Source organism: Homalodisca vitripennis, chromosome 8, assembly GCF_021130785.1.
Source record: "Homalodisca vitripennis isolate AUS2020 chromosome 8, UT_GWSS_2.1, whole genome shotgun sequence".
Classification (NCBI taxonomy): domain Eukaryota; kingdom Metazoa; phylum Arthropoda; class Insecta; order Hemiptera; family Cicadellidae; genus Homalodisca; species Homalodisca vitripennis.
This window is the reverse complement of record NC_060214.1, coordinates 117,265,498-117,285,315: the sequence shown is the minus strand read 5'-3', so window position 1 is coordinate 117,285,315 and position 19,818 is coordinate 117,265,498. Positions and strand designations below refer to the sequence as shown.

The 19,818-nt window shown below is 33.3% G+C and overlaps 2 protein-coding genes across 8 annotated transcripts in view; both read left to right on the top strand.

The window, feature by feature from the left end:
* LOC124367980 (protein spinster) overlaps nt 1-14,064 on the top strand; it is a 181,824-nt gene extending 167,760 nt beyond the window's left edge. For 2 of the 7 annotated variants that reach the window (XM_046825232.1, XM_046825233.1), the window contains exons 9-11: nt 303-525; nt 6,005-6,084; nt 12,990-14,064. In XM_046825232.1, coding sequence (XP_046681188.1) covers nt 303-525; nt 6,005-6,084; nt 12,990-13,043 — 357 coding nt within the window. In that variant the 3' untranslated portion in view covers nt 13,044-14,064. Of the gene's footprint in view, nt 1-302; nt 526-6,004; nt 6,147-7,384; nt 7,494-12,989 lie in introns of all 7 variants that reach the window. The other 5 variants (XM_046825235.1, XM_046825236.1, XM_046825238.1 and 2 more) reach the window with 4 other exon arrangements.
* Nucleotides 14,065-18,555: 4,491 nt separating this feature from the next.
* On the top strand, nt 18,556-19,444 carry LOC124367171 (outer dense fiber protein 3-like). Its single transcript, XM_046823820.1, has one exon. The coding sequence runs from the start codon at nt 18,658-18,660 to the stop codon at nt 19,312-19,314; it is 657 nt and encodes a 218-aa protein (XP_046679776.1). The 5' UTR covers nt 18,556-18,657; the 3' UTR covers nt 19,315-19,444.
* The last annotated feature ends 374 nt before the right edge of the window (nt 19,445-19,818 follow it).

Genomic DNA, 19,818 nt, shown 5'->3' with positions numbered 1-19,818 from the left:
CTGTCAGGGTCAAATCGGGCAGGAGTAAACAATACTCCCTAATGTTTAGGCTTAAAAAAGCACTTAACATCAATTGAGTCCACCTACACAGTAAACTATACTTGTTTAACAGCCCTTTTTACCCTAATATCTCTACTTTGGCGGTTAGTGATATGCTGCTCCTGAACATCCAATGGAAAGTGACACATTGTTTTATGGAGCCTACCCAGTATAGGTTCTAGTGGTAGGTATAAACCAGTCTGAAGTGAACCCTCCTGGGTATTGTGTTTCTGCCTTATACTGTATGGTCGTGTGGGTCACAGATATCGGAGGCTCTGAAGAGGTCACTGTCTGTGGGCACAACAGTGCTCGTGCTGACCTCCGCAGTCAGCTCCACGCCGGAGCCCAGTCCGGAGGTTCAGTTCCACAGTCTCCAGTACGCTCTGTTCACCACCAACTTCGTGGAGGTGCTTGGCGGTCTGTTCTTCCTCTTCACTGCTCTCTACATTGTCCAAGACAAGGAGAACGCAGAGAGAGAACTTGCAGGTGAGTGTCTTTACGCAATCATCCAGTGGGGTTAAGGAAGAAATCCATTACGGTATTGTTGGAAAATGATAATTTCGTTAAGGTCTTCCTAATGTTTGTTTCCATAGTCAACAATAGTAAAGAACAGAGAAAATGGGAACTGTTACGGGATGAAAGTGATGTAAAGAAAGATTTTGGATTCCTCCTGTCTTGCACAATTTATCCGATCTCTTTGTGTCGAACAAATGGAACTGATTTTGTATAGCACCTGCAGATCTGGAGGCTTCTTGTCAATCTGCTTGTTAGAAGATTAACAAATAATAGACAATAGTTCATATTGTTTATTAGCGATTCATGTAGACATCAATGTGTGCCTGCCATGTCCAATTTTCATCGAGATGTAGTTCAAGGTGTCTGACCTCTGAGATACTTTGCAAACCAGGAAAGTCAGAGATTTGGTCCCCAAAAGATATTATTTTGGATTTTGATTCATTAAAAACAAGATCATTTCTTTGGCAGTATGTAGTCCATGGCTAGATTTTTACTTATAAACGTTTCAATTTAAAAAGTCTTAGATTTTTTTACTGTCAGAAGCACTGTGTTGTCTGCATACATTATGGAATGGCTGTGCGGTTCAATATATTTCAGCAAGTCACTTGTAAATAAAATGAATAAGAGAGGATCCAGAACTGATCCCTGAGGTACCCCTCTAGTCAGACCTTGAGGTGGTTCAGACATTTCTATCTATTCAGTGCTTAAGCTCAACCAACTGGCTGCGTCCCTTTAGATGTAATGTGAATCATTTTAAAACAGTATGCTGCATACCTAGTGCAGAATTTCAGTAAGATCAGGTCATGACTGAGGTAATCGAAAGTTTTACTTAGATCTAGAAATACCCCTGTCACATTGCTTCAGTTTTCTAAGTGGTCCATGATGTATTCAGCTGTTTCAACTATTGCTGTGGTGGTTGAAAATACTCCTCTAAAACCATGCTGTCTGGTTGTTAACTAGTCATTGTTAACTAGTCCATGTGATGTAATACTTTGGTCAGAACTACTTTTTCAATTATTTTAGATATTGAGGAAAGAAGAGATATTGGTCTATAGTTAGAAACTTTGTCTTTTTTACCTGTTTTATGAAGGGAATGACATTGGCAATCTAACTTTCTGGAAAATCACTATTTTGTAAGAAACGTTTGGTGATATGCAGAGTGGCAAATAAATTCCTTTGTACGGAATTTTATAATTTTTGTAGAGATACCTTCAAATCCAGTAGATGATTTAGGTTTCAAAACGTCAATTGTTTTATTTATTACTTAGATTGTTGGAAGTGTAAAAGTATTCATGATGTTCTGTATTTCAGGCTGAAGAGCATACTGGTGATTGATCTGGGTTGGCTGATTGTTCCTTAATGTCTTTTCGGTTATGTTAACAAAGAACTTAATAAAGTGATTTGCTAACGCAACAGGGTTTTTAATTTTTCTATTAGCAACAGTAAGGTGATATTCTGATTTTTTTTTCTCTCTCTTATTATTTATTATATCTTAAACTGCTTTACTCATATTTTTGGAATTGCGTATATGATCAGCATTTGCGTCTCTTCTTAAAGTCCTTAGTTTCTTGGTTATAGCTCTTTTTGAAGTCAAAAGCACATTCTTTGACTGTTTGATTTCCTGTTTAAAATGCACTTTTCTTGAGATTCCAGATAAGTTTTCAGTCCTGTTGAATTCTGACAAGCTCATAATCTACTAACTGAGTGTCTCTTATTTTACCAATATTTTGGCCGTGTTCTGTGAGGAGTTCTATGTCTGGTGAAAGGGGGTTTAGGAGATGGCTCAATCTGTCAATTTTGTTACTAATTCTATCAACATTTTGGTGAAAAATTGATGCAGCCAGTTGGTCAAGCTTAAGCACTGTATAGATGGAAATGTGACTATCTCAAGGTGTGACTAGAGGGGTACCTCAGGGATCAGTTCTTGATCCTCTCTTATTTCTTTTTTTTACAAACTACTTGCCAAAATATACTGAACCGCACAGACATTTCGTAATGTATTTATAGATAGATTATTTATTAATTAGACGGTTAGACTATTTATTCTAATCTGACCGATTTTAATTAGGGTAGTTTTTTCTTTTTTTATGTTATCAGAGAAAACGATCATTTTCATCATTCTTTTTCGTTATCAGGAAAAGAATGCAAACTTAAAAGCATGTAGCACCCATGTTGTCAGGCATTGCAATTCATTCAATACACTGTAACTTTCACATCTTCTAACAATGTTTTGAACGATTTAGGTATTTGAAACATATTAATATAACATTATATACATATATTTTTGTTCAGAGTGTAATCAAATAAGTGTTTTCAGCTTAATACAAGCAAGACTTGGTGAGATTAGCCTTGTTGTAAAACTATTTGGTTATGATAGAGCTGAGAATGGAGACATCAAGTGAAGAGCGAAGGATGAGAGGAAGTAATTGAGGGGCTAGAGGGGTAAGGGGACTGCCGTTGGTGCGGGAAGGGCGAGTGCGCTCCTGCTCATGCATCCACAAGCAGCGCGGCAGGAAGCAGACTGAAAATCCGAAGGCGCGCGGTGTCTTTTTAAGAATCAACACAGATTCCATATGAATGCATTTTTAACAATAAAAAAACTCCAAATGTTAGATATCATTCTTCCAGAGGGAGTCACATATTTTTAATTCCGAAATATATAAAATTAGTAATTTTTCCGTAACATTTAAGTATAGTGGAAAAATTCACTCATATTTTTCTAAATAAAAAATATGTCAATCCCTCATATTTCACATACTTACTGTAAAAATGTTTTCATCAGGCGTTTTCAATTGGACCTGATTATAAGAAGACACAAAATGACTCCTTCAAATGTCTATAATGTTTTGTGAAATGACCCAAAAATTTTGTTATTCAGGAAAGTTATCTTGAAGGATTGTGACTACTATATTAAAAACATTTACTCAACCCAAAATTGATTTCATCACTTTATAGTAGTACTAGCTGGGGCTGAAGTAAGCATACTATCGTTTAGCTCACACTGAAGGAATTCATTTTCAGACTAGATTTTTGGCTGATAAGATATAACTGCCAAAAATAACTTACCTTCAAATATATGTTTCAATAAATAATAGTTGACAGGTTAGTTGTAGGCTGTAATTTTTAATATGTGTTGTATTGAAAGTATATATCACAGAAAACAAATAATAATCTTAAATTCTTAGACACTGTTCCAATCATGAAATCTTGACAAAAATGTTGACTCAAAACTGCTCAATAAAAAAAGTTTAAACTACGTTTTATACCATAACCATGAGGGTCCTTTGAGTTTATCAAGATATATACAAATCATATATTCGCAAATAAATACACATTATTCAATTATAATGTGTTGGTAAGGAACGCATACGTTTATCAAAGACCTCTTGAAGGTTATAGAAAGCTTTCTTGCCCAAGACTTTTTATAGAGACAAATTCTTTTGTATGAAATTGTGTACGTAATTTTTGTGTCTAGTGACAGTCATGAACAAGAACTTAAAAAGTTTTTATTTTTTGAAAATAAAAATCGTTTATAGGAGGCTAGCCGATATTATCGAAAATACTTCATACAGCTGTTCTGCTGCCCAAGACCCCAAATGATTCTCAAAGCCCTCTTCTATCAGCATTAAATTTGATTAAATTATACTATACTACGTACTATATATAATAGCCCCAGAAATTAAAGCCGTATGGTAGCACCGATCCAAAGAAGGAAAATAATAGCTGAGAAGATTTGTTTTCTTACTAATCTTTTAACAGTGCTGTCACTCTGTATGGCTGTGTTGATGTGCTGTGCACAGAGCTGCTCCACGGTCAGCATACATGAAGCGTGTTTCTCATTCACCTTGATCAACGTCAACATCTTAGGTACTAAAGTACCACCACAATCTTCTGATTTGTTCTGTTTGATTGAGTCCTTATTCCGATCATAATTATTTTCAGGTTACGCACTGCTGAATTCCTAACTTAACAACGCATCTGGACAAATATAAAATTGATAAAACGTCCTTATTATTAGTATCCGCCATACCAACTAAATCACAACCCAATTAGAAAATTTAAAAAATTGCAGTAGTAACTTGAAAAACACACTAGAAAGAACTAGAAAACAACTACGTTTTGTTTCTAACATCCAGATAAAATTTCACCATGTACATTAATGATAGTTTCTTCGTTGACCGTCAGAGTGTAGTCAAAACTAAACAGCACTACTGTGGATTTGTAGTAGTTAAAATAAACACTTCTAGAGGCCAATGTGTATCATCTCACAGTTACCAGGTGTCATGTAGTGAAGCAGCTGTTTGGCATGTGACAACATGAGCATGGCAGTCAAGGGGTTAAATTATGAGCAGAGCGTTAAACCGTGCAGTTTCATTTTTTATTTGAACTGCTAAATTTTATATAGAAAGCTTTTCAAGTCCTGCAGACTGACATGAAGTCCATTGATTTGGTACTATGTTGAATGTGGTAAATAGAATAAGGTGGAAATTTAGTAACGTACTGATTTATCAAAGATGCAAAGTGTAATGCTAGGAACTTGAATCACGAATTCAGGTGTATAGCCTCGGACACCAACTTTTTCTAATATCCTGCTGTACGATTATTGTGGTTCACCATTCTGTAACATGTTTCGTGGCTGCCTTAATTTTAACCTTTAATCAATATTTTCCAAACTATCATGGTAACATTAAAATAATAAACAAATTACTTGTATAAAACTGCCTTCCTTGCTTTAGCTTCTTATACTACTAACTCATCATGAAAATTGCTAATGTACGATTTAAACCTCTTACATTGTGAACTATTGAAAGAATACATATATACTTACTGTTTTCTTGGTTTCAGATGAATACACTTTACTTGTTCCTAAAACCAATGAGTCCTCCCCTCTTCCCAACTCCTAACCAACCTATGTATGTCACATTTTGATCAAAGTACATGGAAATCTAATCAACATTACTTGTATTTCTAACTTTTGTTATATATTGTGTAGAAGTAGCACGTTTGATAACATACATCATCTTTGTTGTTTAGATAGTAGAACAAGTAATCGGAGCAGTATGTAGCTAAAAAAACCTAAAATAGCAACAAGTAATGAACGATTCTTTTGATAGTTGGAAAAATTGTGATTGTATGGACTGTAAGAGTCCAATTTTAGAGCAACTCCTGAGCCACAAGATTATCATGTTACTTTAGAATGTGTTTGGTTGAATGGTATAAACAAAGGCCTGCAACAAGCAACTGACCATAATGTATTTTAGTGTCTTCATTTGACGTTGAAAAGTTTGCTTTTGTGCTGCGTTGTGTTACTGCAGGTTCAGAAAGGTTTCTGGAATGTTTGTCACCATTTCTGTTGTCAATTCTGTTAGCGTTGTAGTGTTCTAATAGAACCATTGCCAGCGTGTTTGTTCTACAGCTCACTCTGAAGGCTAATGTGGTTTCTGTTTAGGTAAGCACGTCGAGGACGGGTTGCCCGGAATGATAGAAATCCCTCTGCTCAGCATTACAGACCTCAGCAGCCCTGTTAAGGTTCGATCGGAAAAGGGTAGATAGTGCTCCGGGATGTTTGGTGCGGGCTGGACCAGTGAAAGGTTAACTCTATTTGTGTTTATCGGCCGAGGTTATCCCACTTCTTTCCACTGCCTTCTCATTGTGCTGTCTAAATGTTGCGGGTTTTCTTTTTTTTTGTTTTTGTTCAAAAAGTATTCCTCAATCTGTTATTTGTTGTAAATAATTATTGTGGTGGCGGTGGTATTGTATCTGTGCTGTTTAGGTATTTGTCTTCTGATTTTTATATTCCTTCCGACTAATACTCTTGTTGGATTTTTTACTTTACTAGTTTCTGTTGAAGTTGGAATACTGAAATTTTGTTTCTGATGAATGTTATTTCATTGGGCTAACTTTAACATCGGCTTCTTTGGGATTCGTCTATTGAGTGTTTTGTAGTTTTGTTTTAATTTGAGGTACTTAGTTTTCTACTTGCCATGTAGAAAAGTATTTTGAAATAGGTATTCATCCACAGAACTGATTTTTTAATCAACGATCCATATTATCAATAAATAAATAGTACCTTTATATTCTGTATAAATATATTCAACCATTCACCATTAGATTGAAGTATACTGTAAATGAAGTACTCAGTATAATGACATTAGTATTTTTTTTTTTTTTTTTTTTATAAAAATATGTTCTTTTCTTAATATGTTGTAAGTATATTAGCGGCTTAACAACTGGCTTTAGTGGTGGCCATCTTGATGATAGCCCCATAAAAACAATGTTCAACCTTTTGCACTTTTACAATCTTATATGTAGTCATGGGAGATCTATAATTTTAATACGCTTCCAAAAAACGCTTTTTAGTTTATTTTCATTTCTTTTTTATGGGTCATTCAGAAAAAAGATTTCAAACTTTTTCTTACTCAAATTGTATAATTATCAAAAATGTATAACTGTACAAAAAACAAGAAAGCTTTAGGATGCGTATTAATTATATCTTTAAAAGTAGACATCTTACATAATCCTACAGTAAGGGCGGAAAAAATCTCTGTAATGTGTTGACGCCTATTCTGTACTCTATGTTCATGAATAAAGTATTCTGATTCTGATTCTGATTCTGGGCGTAAAAGTACATGAGGTTTAACATTGTTCTTTTGGTAAACAATCTCTATAACCAACTCTTAATAAAAAATTAAGTTTAAAAAATGAAATATTCGTTAAGGTAAGCTTTTAACCCAAAACTGTTAACAATTTTCCAATCCTCCTCAACACTTCGCTTAGACTAGAGAGTAAAAGTGGTGCAGTCTTACGTAAAGCGTTGTGTCTAATGCAGATTCGCCAACAGGGCCTGCAGGGATGGACGGTGCGATTAAAATGCCTAACGAACCGGAGTAATGTCAAATCTAGTAACGCTTTACGTGCACGTTTGTAACACATTCCAGGTACGTTGTGTGACGAGAGTGGAGTGTGTTTGCTTGGTCCCTCTGGTAGTCTAGCAGGGTCTTGTCACTAACCGTACACGTAGTTGGTTACCGTTTCCGTATACCACTAGTTTGTTTTAGTAAAGTACGAGTAATTTCACAGTAAGCGAGTTGAGCCTTGAAATAAAATTAGTAAAAATATAATATTTCTATTTTTTGTACCATAAATATATCTTAATTAAATAAAAGTGGGTATTTTAACTGTTAATTAAATTTTTTCCAAAAACTAACCAAAGTAACATAAAAATATTAATTAATGTTTTTTCTTCCATAAATATACCTCAATTAGATAAAATCAGATATTACATTGTTAATCTTATATTTTTCAAAAAATAAAAAAAAATTAATAGTAAATATATAAAAGATGTCAAACTATTTTTTTGTTTTCCCATAAATATATCTCAATTAGATAAAATCAGGTATATTTTCTTTCTCCCATAAATATATTTTAATTAGGTAAAGTAGGTACCTGCATTTAAATGATTAGTTGAATATTTTTCCGTAATTTTATTCACAACATTTTCAGTAAATTGCCATACATTTTGAAATTGGATATATATCTCAAAATAGTAAATAAGAGATTTTGTTCTGGAATATGTATCTAATAATAGTTAATATACAGAAACGTTTAATTTTATATCTAATACACGTTGTCTTGTTTATTAGTGCTCAATTGTATGTAGGAATTTGTGGATTTTCACAGTTTGAGTTCGGAATTATTTGCTCTGCACATATAATATTCACTTGTAAAATATAAACAATATTATGAGTGTAAAAACAATAAACTTTTATGTTCTACAAAAAATATTAAAGCTAGTTTATTCACAGTATAGTTAAATGATACATATACACTTTATACTTTTGCCAACCAAATTTTTTTTTGATATTATTTAGATGGATTTATTGTAGTTAAAGTATTTTAATACCACATTCATACCATTTGAACAATATTTTACATTTATTTCTAAGGTTCAATATAAAAGTGAATATGTAGTAGTATTGTACCAACATGATTAAATTCAAGAAACATACCCTATGAATATATTTAAATTTATTACCTGCTCAGTGTTATGAGGGTAGAGTTATAACTGCTGAAGGAAAATTGCTTTACTGTCAATAGAGAACAAAATTCCCCCAAAATATTATCTTTCTGCTAAAAAAAAAAGGTTATGAAGGAAGAAAATTACACACAAATATTACAGTGGACTGTTGAAACGAGCGCTGCAATTAAAAATCTCACCGGTTGTGAAGTGCCTTGCAGCGCTCATTCCAACACTCCACTGTGTACAAAGTATGATAGGCACAACGCACAATCTACCAGAGCTGGTTGCGTATTGAGTGTATGAACACGGACGCCAACATGGCCCATGGCCCATGGCCACGCAATATCAAAACGTCTGTTACACTCTGGACAGCCTTCGCAATAAACAATCTTACGAACAAGAAGTATAATTGAATTTCAGTAAATCTAATTTCAGAATGAATGTAATTTATTGATTGCAACAATAATTATGTAAATTATCAAGATATCTAGTGGACGTAAGCAATACATACTCGTATTATTGGTGAAACAGTCATTCTCTCTATTATTGTAAAAAATATAAAATGATTGAAATTTTTGTAAATGTGGAGGTTTTTGAACCGTGCTACTAAATAGATTGTATGATTTAGAATCAAAACTGTAAATAAATACCTGTTTGTACTCTAAGAAACTCGACAGTAATTGTGTTTAATGTTACAACGTATTATAAACAAAAGTGTACATAATAAAAAGTGAACTATTCTTTAGTTTCCACTTTCAATTTGTGTTTTGTGTTGTGGTTTAACGCTTTGGGATTTTGCTTGGGGTTCTTCACAAGAACCAGGTCAAGTTTCAGTTGGTTCGGTATTAAAAATAATTTAAATTAATATAAAATATTTCATTACATAAAGTTAGTTTCATGTGTTCATGAGAGCTTGTTTTAGGTACTCTTCACCTTTAGTTTGGCTTGAGAGGTAATTGAATAAGTGATTATTTATTCCAGTAAATTTAGTGCATAAAACGTACATCAAGATACTGCATAATTGTACATAAATTAACAAAATAATCATATAAACTGTACAGTTAAGAAGGAATAAATAAAACCCTGCTTCCACTTGATCATTTAACCTTTGCTCATATATTTCAAGTGATCGTCTACTATGATTTTGTAAATAGATGTAAAGTGATTGTCAAAGATATACAATTTTTTTTAGTAAATAAAACAAAATATTGTAGAATTCTAAGCCGATTTTTGGAAATCGAGAGAAAAAGTTAATAAAATAATTTTATTGATCTAGAAAGCTTATTACTGTGTACGAGGAACTGTACCCTTAAATGTTTTTTTTATGTGTATTGAAATAATTTTATGGAATAATCTGTCCCCATGAAAACATAAACCAATGCGACAGATTATTGAAGGTTTATAACTTTTCCCAACAAAATGTAACAAAAGAGTTATCACACGTATGGACGGAGTGCCCTGACATTTTCACCACAAAGTCAAGAGAAACGCATGTACCAAGTTTCAAGTCTCTAGAACCATTCTGTCAAGAGTTATTGTACAGACAGACAGAAAGCCATACAGGCGGTCATACGAACTGTTCTTTGACCTTTTGACCCCAAAATCAATAGGGTTCTTTCTTAGATCAAGAGGAACCCATGTACCAAGTTTCAAGTCTCTAGGACCATTCTGTCAAGAGTTATTGCACGGACAGACAGAAAGCCATACAGGCGGTCATACGAACTGTTCTTTGACCTTTTGACCCCAAAATCAATAGGGTTCTTTCTTAGATCAAGAGAAACCCATGTACCAAGTTTCAACTCTCTATGACCATTCTATTAAGTGTTATACCACAGACAAATGGACAGACAACACAATTTCAAAGAGACCTGTAAATATACTTGTTATACAATTTTTTAAAGTTTGGTACTCTTATACAACTTAATGTACTATAAAATCCTTCACAGTAAAATATAATACAAAATTTTAAATTATTGTTTTGCGTTATCTTATGTAATAAAATTTTCAGATTTATCGAAAGTGTTCACAAATTGTATTTCTTATTGAAGGCGATATATTTTTGAAACTTGTAATCCTACAGCCAGCTTCCTATCCATATTGAGCTTCTAGTTATGGTTTTTTACAATTATAAAAAATCTGGTTAATAGTCCTGTGCAGTTTTGGGACATTGTAATTTTTTTGTTACGATCCCAAAAGGATTACAGTACATGAGAGTTACAAAAAAGATTGTTCTCTATTAATTAAAGAGGTACTTGGCTTCATTGTCTTGAGTTAGTTCAGTTTTGCTGTGATAATCGTTGGATCTTCCATATGTGTTGTTGAGTTTTACTCTCATTCAGAAGTAAGTTGTTAAATTGATCACATCATTGTTATCATATTTCAGGGAGTTATTGAGTATGTGTCAGCAATGAGAAAGGTTGTGTCATGTGCATGTAACACAGTTTGGGTCCAGTTAAGAAGACAGCTTACAATATCATATGCTAGTAAATTAAAGAACACTGGTGCCAATATAGAGCCCTTAGGTACTCCCATAGTGGTTGGGAATAGTTAAATATTGTTTTATGGCATATGTTCTTGGTTGTATGCAAACGAGTCCTGCAATGTCTTGTCCATACCACAAAGAGTAGAGTGGTTTAGGCAGTAAAATGTTGTACAAAAAATCTAGTCGTTACAGTTGTACTTCTTCGTTTGGATCGATAATGAAATACATCACTTGAACTATACCCATTGTGGTAGATTTTTCCCTTTAAGAAACCAAAAGCATTCAAGACATCATGTGTTATTAGTAGGCTCAGTAGAAATTTAAAAATAATATAGGATATTGTTGGAAGAATCTAAGTATTGTTTACATTGTAATTAGGATGAAGATTAAATTATGGCACATATTTAAAACTATTAAAAAAACCACTTTAGTTTTTTATAATTTACAATTGGGAAAGGGGTCTAGATCTTTGGACTCCATGATATTTCAGATTTTAAGAAAAATTTTTAGGTGATTTTGTCTGAAAAGTTTCTTAAATAATGCTAAACAAAAATAGACGAGTAAATTTAGTGGAAGGCCGTTTTCACATTATATTTGTCTAGAACTGTCGCTAGGCTTGCAGACTAGGTCATGTGGTGTGCGTGGTTGACTGTTATGGTTCACGGTTGCAGGAGAGGACTCGGAGGGCTTGGTTGCTCCCAACACATCTGCTCTACTCTAAACGACAGAGCCATATACGGTTGTACAGCTACGTCAGTTTCTCACTTTTCACGTCACTGATTTTGTTCACTCACTCAGCATGACACTCTTTTATGTTTTACACTTTTGTCCACTGCAAGTTGCGTTCACGAGGGGCCACCGTTTTTTCTCAGAAAAAGTTTGCTATGTGTATAAAGCTTATTTAGTATTGAATTAGTAAAACAACTGCAATTCTTTAGAGATAACAAACTTGCTTAGATACGTTGTTTTTTAATATTGGAATCTTATTTGCTTTTCTATTAGAAATTCTTTTACAGATATACAGTACATATAATTTGTATATCAATAAGTATAATTAAAACTAATAAAAATTTCAAAGTCCATCAATATTATTTGTTTCTGTTATTTTGCTAAATACACTCACTCAAAAAGCTTATTTCCTACTTTTAAAGAATTTCATCATTTATCAGTTGAGAAATACTTTCAATTTTAATAAAGTCCACAAGACAATTATTAAGTTAATACATTCTAACAGTAACGATTTTCTTCAGCCAACCCGTTTTGACTTAAAACTGGAGCAACAAATAAACATAGTATAAAACATTTATAGTACAATAAATTGTTATATTTTTACCACGAGAAATACTCGAATTAACTTAATTTATTCAGTTACAATTAACCATAAAGCTACATGCTTAAATAAACTATAAATAATATTAAGTGTAGTATATATGTATTCCTATAAATAACTAGCCAAGAAAAGTTTTAAAAATCTCAATTTCCAAAAATTACAAAATTGTTGTAGGTACTTCATCTGACACGCTTGGAATTTTGTGATCTGATCAAATTTTTCCTAACTCATAATGATCAGAGCCAGCTATAATTACAGCCATCTTGATTTTTGTCTCATTACATAATGATAAGGGCTTATCAAATACCTATATTGCCTTATTTAGGTTCTAGAGTTATTGTGATTGTCTCTAAAGATATTACATTTTTTCAACACTTTATTGCCCTATTTGACAGAAAAGTCACATAGCTTTTCATTTAAATCTGAATCACATATAAATGGTTCACTTATTCAAAATACTCCACATAAAATATTGGTCCGTATGGGTTGTATGTTTAACACTGTTTACACAGAATATAGTCAATTCATTCTTGTACTAACACACATAATATATTACAATTGTAGCAGTTGCCTATTCTCATGATCTGTCCTTGTTCTCATAGGTCAAGATAATCCCGGGCTCCCCACCCACATCTACGCGGACGATCCCGCGCTAAGCCAGAGCGTGGCCGAGCTCATGTCGTAGTGATCACGTCGTCTGCTGTACATATCACCGTGTAAATAGACACTTGTACATTCACGTCAAGCTGCCGGACCCGAGTGTGTGAATTTCAACAGAATTTTGTAAGATAGAGTGTTGTTTGTAAATATATAATTTTTTTTACATTTCACTTTTTTAATGATGGAGGCAGATAAACATCAAATATAATATTTTATTTAATGTTTTACACACGTTTTAAATTTTGTAAGGCACAAAAAGTATATGAAAAAGATTAATTTCATAGTTAATTTTTCCTTTGTATTTTATTAATACGTTTTAAAATCTACACTCAACTAACTACTACTAGAATGTTTTTATCTGTAATAATCACAATGCTTCCAGTAATCTAATTTTCTGATTCGTTTATTCAAATAAAAATCAATTTTGACAAAGGAATAATTGATTGCAATGGATTTTTTACGTCAATCATGCAAATCAATTGAAAATTGTGTCAATTTATGTGTAATATTATGTATATATATATAATTATTTGTATATCTAACTATAAATACTAGCGACAGATGAATATAAATGTGTTGTTTAATATATTTTTATTAAGAGTATGTACAGATAACAAGACACGTCTGCAAGTTCCTTAATAATAAGTTAGCTTCAACTCTCCTTTTAGGTTTTGCCTACTCGGCGAAATCAGTACGTACCTTAATACTGGCTAGCAAGATACTTAAGTATTTATATTCTGTTAAATATACACCAACTTATTTATATGTTAAGAGATTCGATTTAGTTTTCCATTGAAAAGTTCTTCAAACGAATTTAGTATGCAAGTTGTTGTTTTACAATACTATAGTAGGTATGATTTGTTTGAAAAGTGTTTTACAGAATTTATTGTTAAATATCAATGTATTGTTTTTAAAGACTGCTGTTAGTTTAGTATATTTTTGTAAATATTCATTTTTGATTAATGTTGTAGTGGTATCATTGATGTATTCTTCTATAAATGTGGTTCTACCAGAAAATTTCTTTTATTTCACTGCCCCTTTTGATTACCGTTTCTCCAGTACGGTAGGTGGGATCATACAAGATTTATGTCTTCCAAAATGTTGAAATAAAAACAGGTGGAATTTTTTTATTTATTAACACGTGAGAGGTTCCACTCTTGGAGGTTTGTCACAATTTACGAAATTCTGTATTAATACGATTAGCAATATCGGCAGCTTGGGAATTCATCTGATCCCTTCTGGTATATTTCTTCACAAGAACTTGAAAATGTTAGTCTTTTACACACATTTTGTTTTTAAAATAATTAAAATGTGTTGGTTCCCTGCACTGAATTCAGCAATATTTCCTGATTAAAAAATTTAAATTTTTAAATACAATCACTGAATTATTATAAATTCAAGTTACGTTTTGCATTACATTTGGACACATTTTATTTACAAGCTTAATCCTTTGCACTCGAAATTCTTTTACCTACCTGCCCCCTCAGCTTGTATTAATTTTGGTACATATTTAGTAAATAACAGCCGTCTAGCAAAAAATCAGTTTTATGTACACATACACATATATTTAATAATATAATAATCCTAATACCTATTAATTTTTCCAATGTATAAAAAAAGATACTAACTATGCTAAAAGTGTTTTATTTCACTATGCTATGATATGTCTCAAAACATTTTGCAGGATGGGGGCTAGGATTTTTGAGCATGTTTTGCGGTAGTACAAGGTATTATTTCAATGTAGCAGAACAAATTTTTTTAATGTTGGCAGGACGATACCACCATCACTATGTTTACTGCCTTCATTACTCGATTCGTCATCGTTCTCTAACTAGGCTATAACCTTGGAATCAGAAAAATAGAGTGCGCGGTAACGATATATTCAGTTGAAGAGAACATCAAATGAGGTTAACACATCAACTAATAAAAACAAAGACAACAACTGATGAGTTCAGCTTTTAGTATTAGTTCCGAAGTTTGCCATGTGATCACAGCACCAATTGAAGACATTGCAGACCGGCTGCAAATAGAAGAAAACTGACGTTATGGCGATGTTATATAAGGTCTGAAATACGGGTTGCAAGGGTTAACAAAGTACCTGCAGCAATTTGCTCACAAACAACCTCCTGCCTTGTCTAAATTTTATGGTAAAAGTAAAGTATGTATAATGTGTCTTTTATTGACACAGTTTTATTTGTAAATAATTTAAAGTAGGTAAGAAGGAAAATTTAAAAATAAAAAGTAAGCTTAAGCAAATTGCCTTCACACGACCTCTCGTGTGCAAGAAGGTGGTCCGATCTTTCAAATGGTAATACTCCTTCTCTCCTTCTTTATTAAAATTTGTTTTTGCCAATATAAGGTTTGTGAAGGTAAAATAATTGTTAAGTGAAAAAAAAAAAACAGGAACACAATGTGAATGTTGATTTTCTGTTGATTGACTCCAGTTCACCTTCATATTAGTACGTATGACTCCTGCAATCTGGAGTCATGTTCGTGTGACGATATCCAAAATAAGTCGTCAACGAAGAAGCTCTAATGAACTCTATATCGTTTCACCATTAGAGACACCTAGATTAAAAAATATAGGGTAATCTTGGTGAAGAGGTACATATTTTCATTGTCTCATCAGGTGCACAATTGATTACAATAAGGCGTTTTAGATTCTATCTCTAAGCACAGTGGAGATTATAACAGATCATAACTCTTATATAAAAATATATCTTAACCCTTTTGCTGGCAGGCTAATTGCTAACATTTTCTAAAATTTCCAAACTTTTGACAGAGGCATGACTTAAAACTGCCGCTGGTTATAGATATTTTGCAGCGTTTTTCATAAAATCATTACATACGAGTTTGGTATGTTGTTTTTCTAAAACATCTTAGTATCGTAAATAATATAAATATGGTCTACCTTACAACTTGAAAAATAAAAAAGTTTTCTTACAGTATTGTTTAAAATTTGTTAAATACTTTTCTGAGTTTGACTTTGAAAAGCATAAAGCATAATACATAATATATTTTTGAACCAATAATAGATTTTGGAGATAAACTGGGTAATTTATTAAAAGAAGGTTAATAACTTATTCTAAACATTAAAAAATTACAGTTTATTTGTGAATTATAAACAATTCTACAAATCAAACTTGTAGTAAAAAGGTCTTGAGAATTTATACACTAAAAATGCATTTTATAAATTCGCAAAAAACTAAAAAAGTAAAGTTTATTTTAAATTATTCACATTTTTAACCGGAATTACAAACATTTAGCAGAAGTGAAGGATTGATGTGCCATATGATTGTGTTTACCATTTGAATAATTTTACCCTAAATCCAATATTGCGAATTTCAAGATGGCTACCGCTGTCACCATAGCTCCTAGAAGTTGCACCCCCAAATACAGGCACTCCATAGCTGACGTCATGATGATTCCTTGTACTGTTCAACTTTTATAGGATGTATCCATACTTGGCTATACCCCCGCTAGTTAAAGTTTGCAAACTGATTATCCTGATAAGGTGGGAACACCCTCACTGGGGATTTCTTAATTCTTCAGAATTGGGATCTTTAGCTCCTAAAAAGATCTTTGGGTTTATACTGACAATAGATCAACATTTGAGCTAGCACGGACATGTAAAATCTTACTCTCAAAGCTTCTGTTTGCTCTTAAAAGAATGACATTTTTATGTAGTAAAGAGGCATTGAGAACCATTTCTTCCTACCTTTATTCTAATATTAGTTATGGGAATATGTTTGTTTTGAAAGATCAATATAAATTCAAAGTTTGACAAATTGACAGTTTTAGGTTTACATTCAGTGGTCCTGAGAATCGTCCACAGATTGGTGTGCCAAAGTAGCTTACTTAGCTGATATTTTTTATCATTTAAAAGACCCAAATGAAAGTTTGTAAGAAAAGGAAGAAAATATCCTGACGTCGTGTGACAAACTTAAAGGGTTCTTAAGGAAATTTCAGATATTAGAAACAGCATGTGGCAGTGAAAAATTTCCTCTTTTTTGAAATATATCCTCAAGCTGATATATAAGGCTGTGGCTATTAAATAACGAGACTGACACTGTTGGGGATCAAGGAGGCATGTGTTAACCACCATTTATCAACAGCTGTTTAGTCAGAGCCTACGTTCGCGTTATTGCTGTTTTTTGTTTTGCCGGATAAAATGGTTAGTGTAATAGCAGAGCAATGAATTTTTGTGGAATTTCGCTTTAAACTTGGAAATACTGCTACTGAAAGAAGTGTAGGGCACTTCTAGAATGTTTATCGCGAGCACGTGTTCTTGAATGGTTTAAGCATTTTAAAGATGTTCAGAAAGATGTTGAAGATGATTCGCGGCCAGATCACCCTTCAATGTCAAAAACATAAGAAAATGTCAATAAGCTCGGTAATTTGATTCGGTCTGACTGTTGATTAATTATTCGTGCATTTGGTGAAATTGTAGATATTGATAAAGATGTGTACGGCAAATTTTACATGACAATTTTAACATGTGTGATATAATGGTGCCTAAAATGCTAATGTTTGAATTACAAGAAGCTCGCAAAAATGTACTGACACTTTGTATATGATTGAAAATGACCCAGATATTTTGGAAACGATAATAACATGTGATGAAATGTGCTTTTTGACTTGTGATCCGGAAACGAAGTGTCAGTCCATGCACTGGATGAGCCCAATTTCACTGAGAGGCTAAAAAGCTTGAATGAGCAAGTCAAAATTTAAAGTAATGATGATTGTTTTTTGATATTCATGAGATAGTGCATCTTCATTGGGTTCCTGAAGAATTAATCAATATTACTACCTTGAGGTACTTTCTAAACTATGTCAGAGTAAGAAAAACACACTCCAAAATGTGAAGGACAAATCATGGGTTCTCCATCAAGACAATGCGCCAGCTCATTTGATATGTCAAGAGGTTCCTAGCCAAGTACAGCATCCCAGTGTTAGAACATCCACCTTATTCACCATATCTTGCACCATGCGACTTCTACCTGTTCTCTCAGGTAAAACCTGCATTAAAAGGGACCAAATTTCAGTCTATGAAAGCTGTAAAAGTGAAAGCAGCTCTTGTCCTGAAGTAGCTAACAGAAGATGACTTACAGCACTGTTTCCAACAATGGAAAATTTGCACAGAGCGTTGTAGGGAAAGAGTGAATATTGAAGGTGGATGTATAAAATTAAAATTAAATGTTTTACAACATCAGTCTTGTCACTTAATAGTCACATCTCATATAGTTTGAAAAGAAAAAAGAAAAATAGCAAGTATTTACGTTTTTCTTTACCTCATATATTATGCTTTTCTGAAAAAATTATTTATAATTATATGAAATTTGAATACATTTTTGTATTTAAAAACTTAATTTCAAGAAAAACAAGCTCATACAATTGAAAATAAAGTTATATATATCACTTTAAAGTGATTACACTTAATAACATAATTATTTTTGATGAGAAAATATTCTTATTCAATAATACAAATATCTCCATGGCACCCCAGTTCATGTCATAATAATCATAGTAAAATTGACTTGTAATGATATAATTTAACAAACAAAATGGTAAAAACAGCGGAGTCCAGGGCCGCGTTATGCATTGCCCACAATGTTTGGTAATGTAAAGCATGATCCAACACGGCCTCAAGCACCTGCATTCTCTTTCGGTGTAGTGACTCAAAGAAGAGCAAAGATCAGCAGTCCGGGGCCAAAGTACGACACGAGGGACATCAATCAGCACGGAAAGATCCGCATCCCGCAGGCACCAGTGTTGGGAAGATGGAGGGCTACAAAAATTCCACGCACTCCAGCACCTAAGCAGTACAGCACCAAATTGATAGACCATCAATATCCTTCTTATTCTTTCGGTTTCAAAAGACAACCCTCCGGGAAGTCGAAGACCCCTGGGCCAAACAAATACGCAGCGCCTTCGTGCATGGGTCCAAAGATCCCGGACAGGACAGCACAGCCGGCATACTCTATCCTTAGCCGGAACATGGTCAAGCCCACACTGAAGGCTCCTGGACCCAAGTACATGCTGCCTGCACCTAACGTCTACCTGAAGAACCCCCCTCGAGTTGCCCTGCTCGGGAAGCGAAAGGTGAAACACTCCACTGCTGTACCAGGGCCTAACAAATACAATCCAAAACCCACGTATGAGAAAAGGGAAGCCCTGAAGGGGATAACTTTTGGGGTTCAGCACTCGCCAGAGCAATATATTGTTTACTTCCCTGAGGACAGAGAAGTGGACGCTTTTGTTTTCTGACACGGATATTATACCATACAGAACTATTAAAATGTTTTTCTATCCAGTATACAAAACATCAATAATCAAAATATACAGTAGGGGCACTGCCTAACCTTATCTGTGTTGTTTAAAGTCATACGGCTACATAAATACATACATACATACATACATACATACATATATATATATATATATATATATATATATATATATATATATATATGTATATAGGGTGTCGTAAAATTATTTATGTCAGAGAAGTTCCAGGTTTATTTTAGTGTACGTAAGATTATATTTCTCATGTGTTCAATAGTTCTTCTGAATTACACCTTCTGGAACTAAATCTAAACAAAGTCAAAAAGTGTACAGTGAGATTCTTCAACAAGAGTACCGGAATTATTTTTACTTTTGCTGGACCTTTTTTAAAATGAATAAGAGGGAGCTTTGACTTATTATTTGCCCAACAAAATATCCTTAACAGCGCCTCGACAACCGATTGATCAGCTGATAAAGTAAATGCAC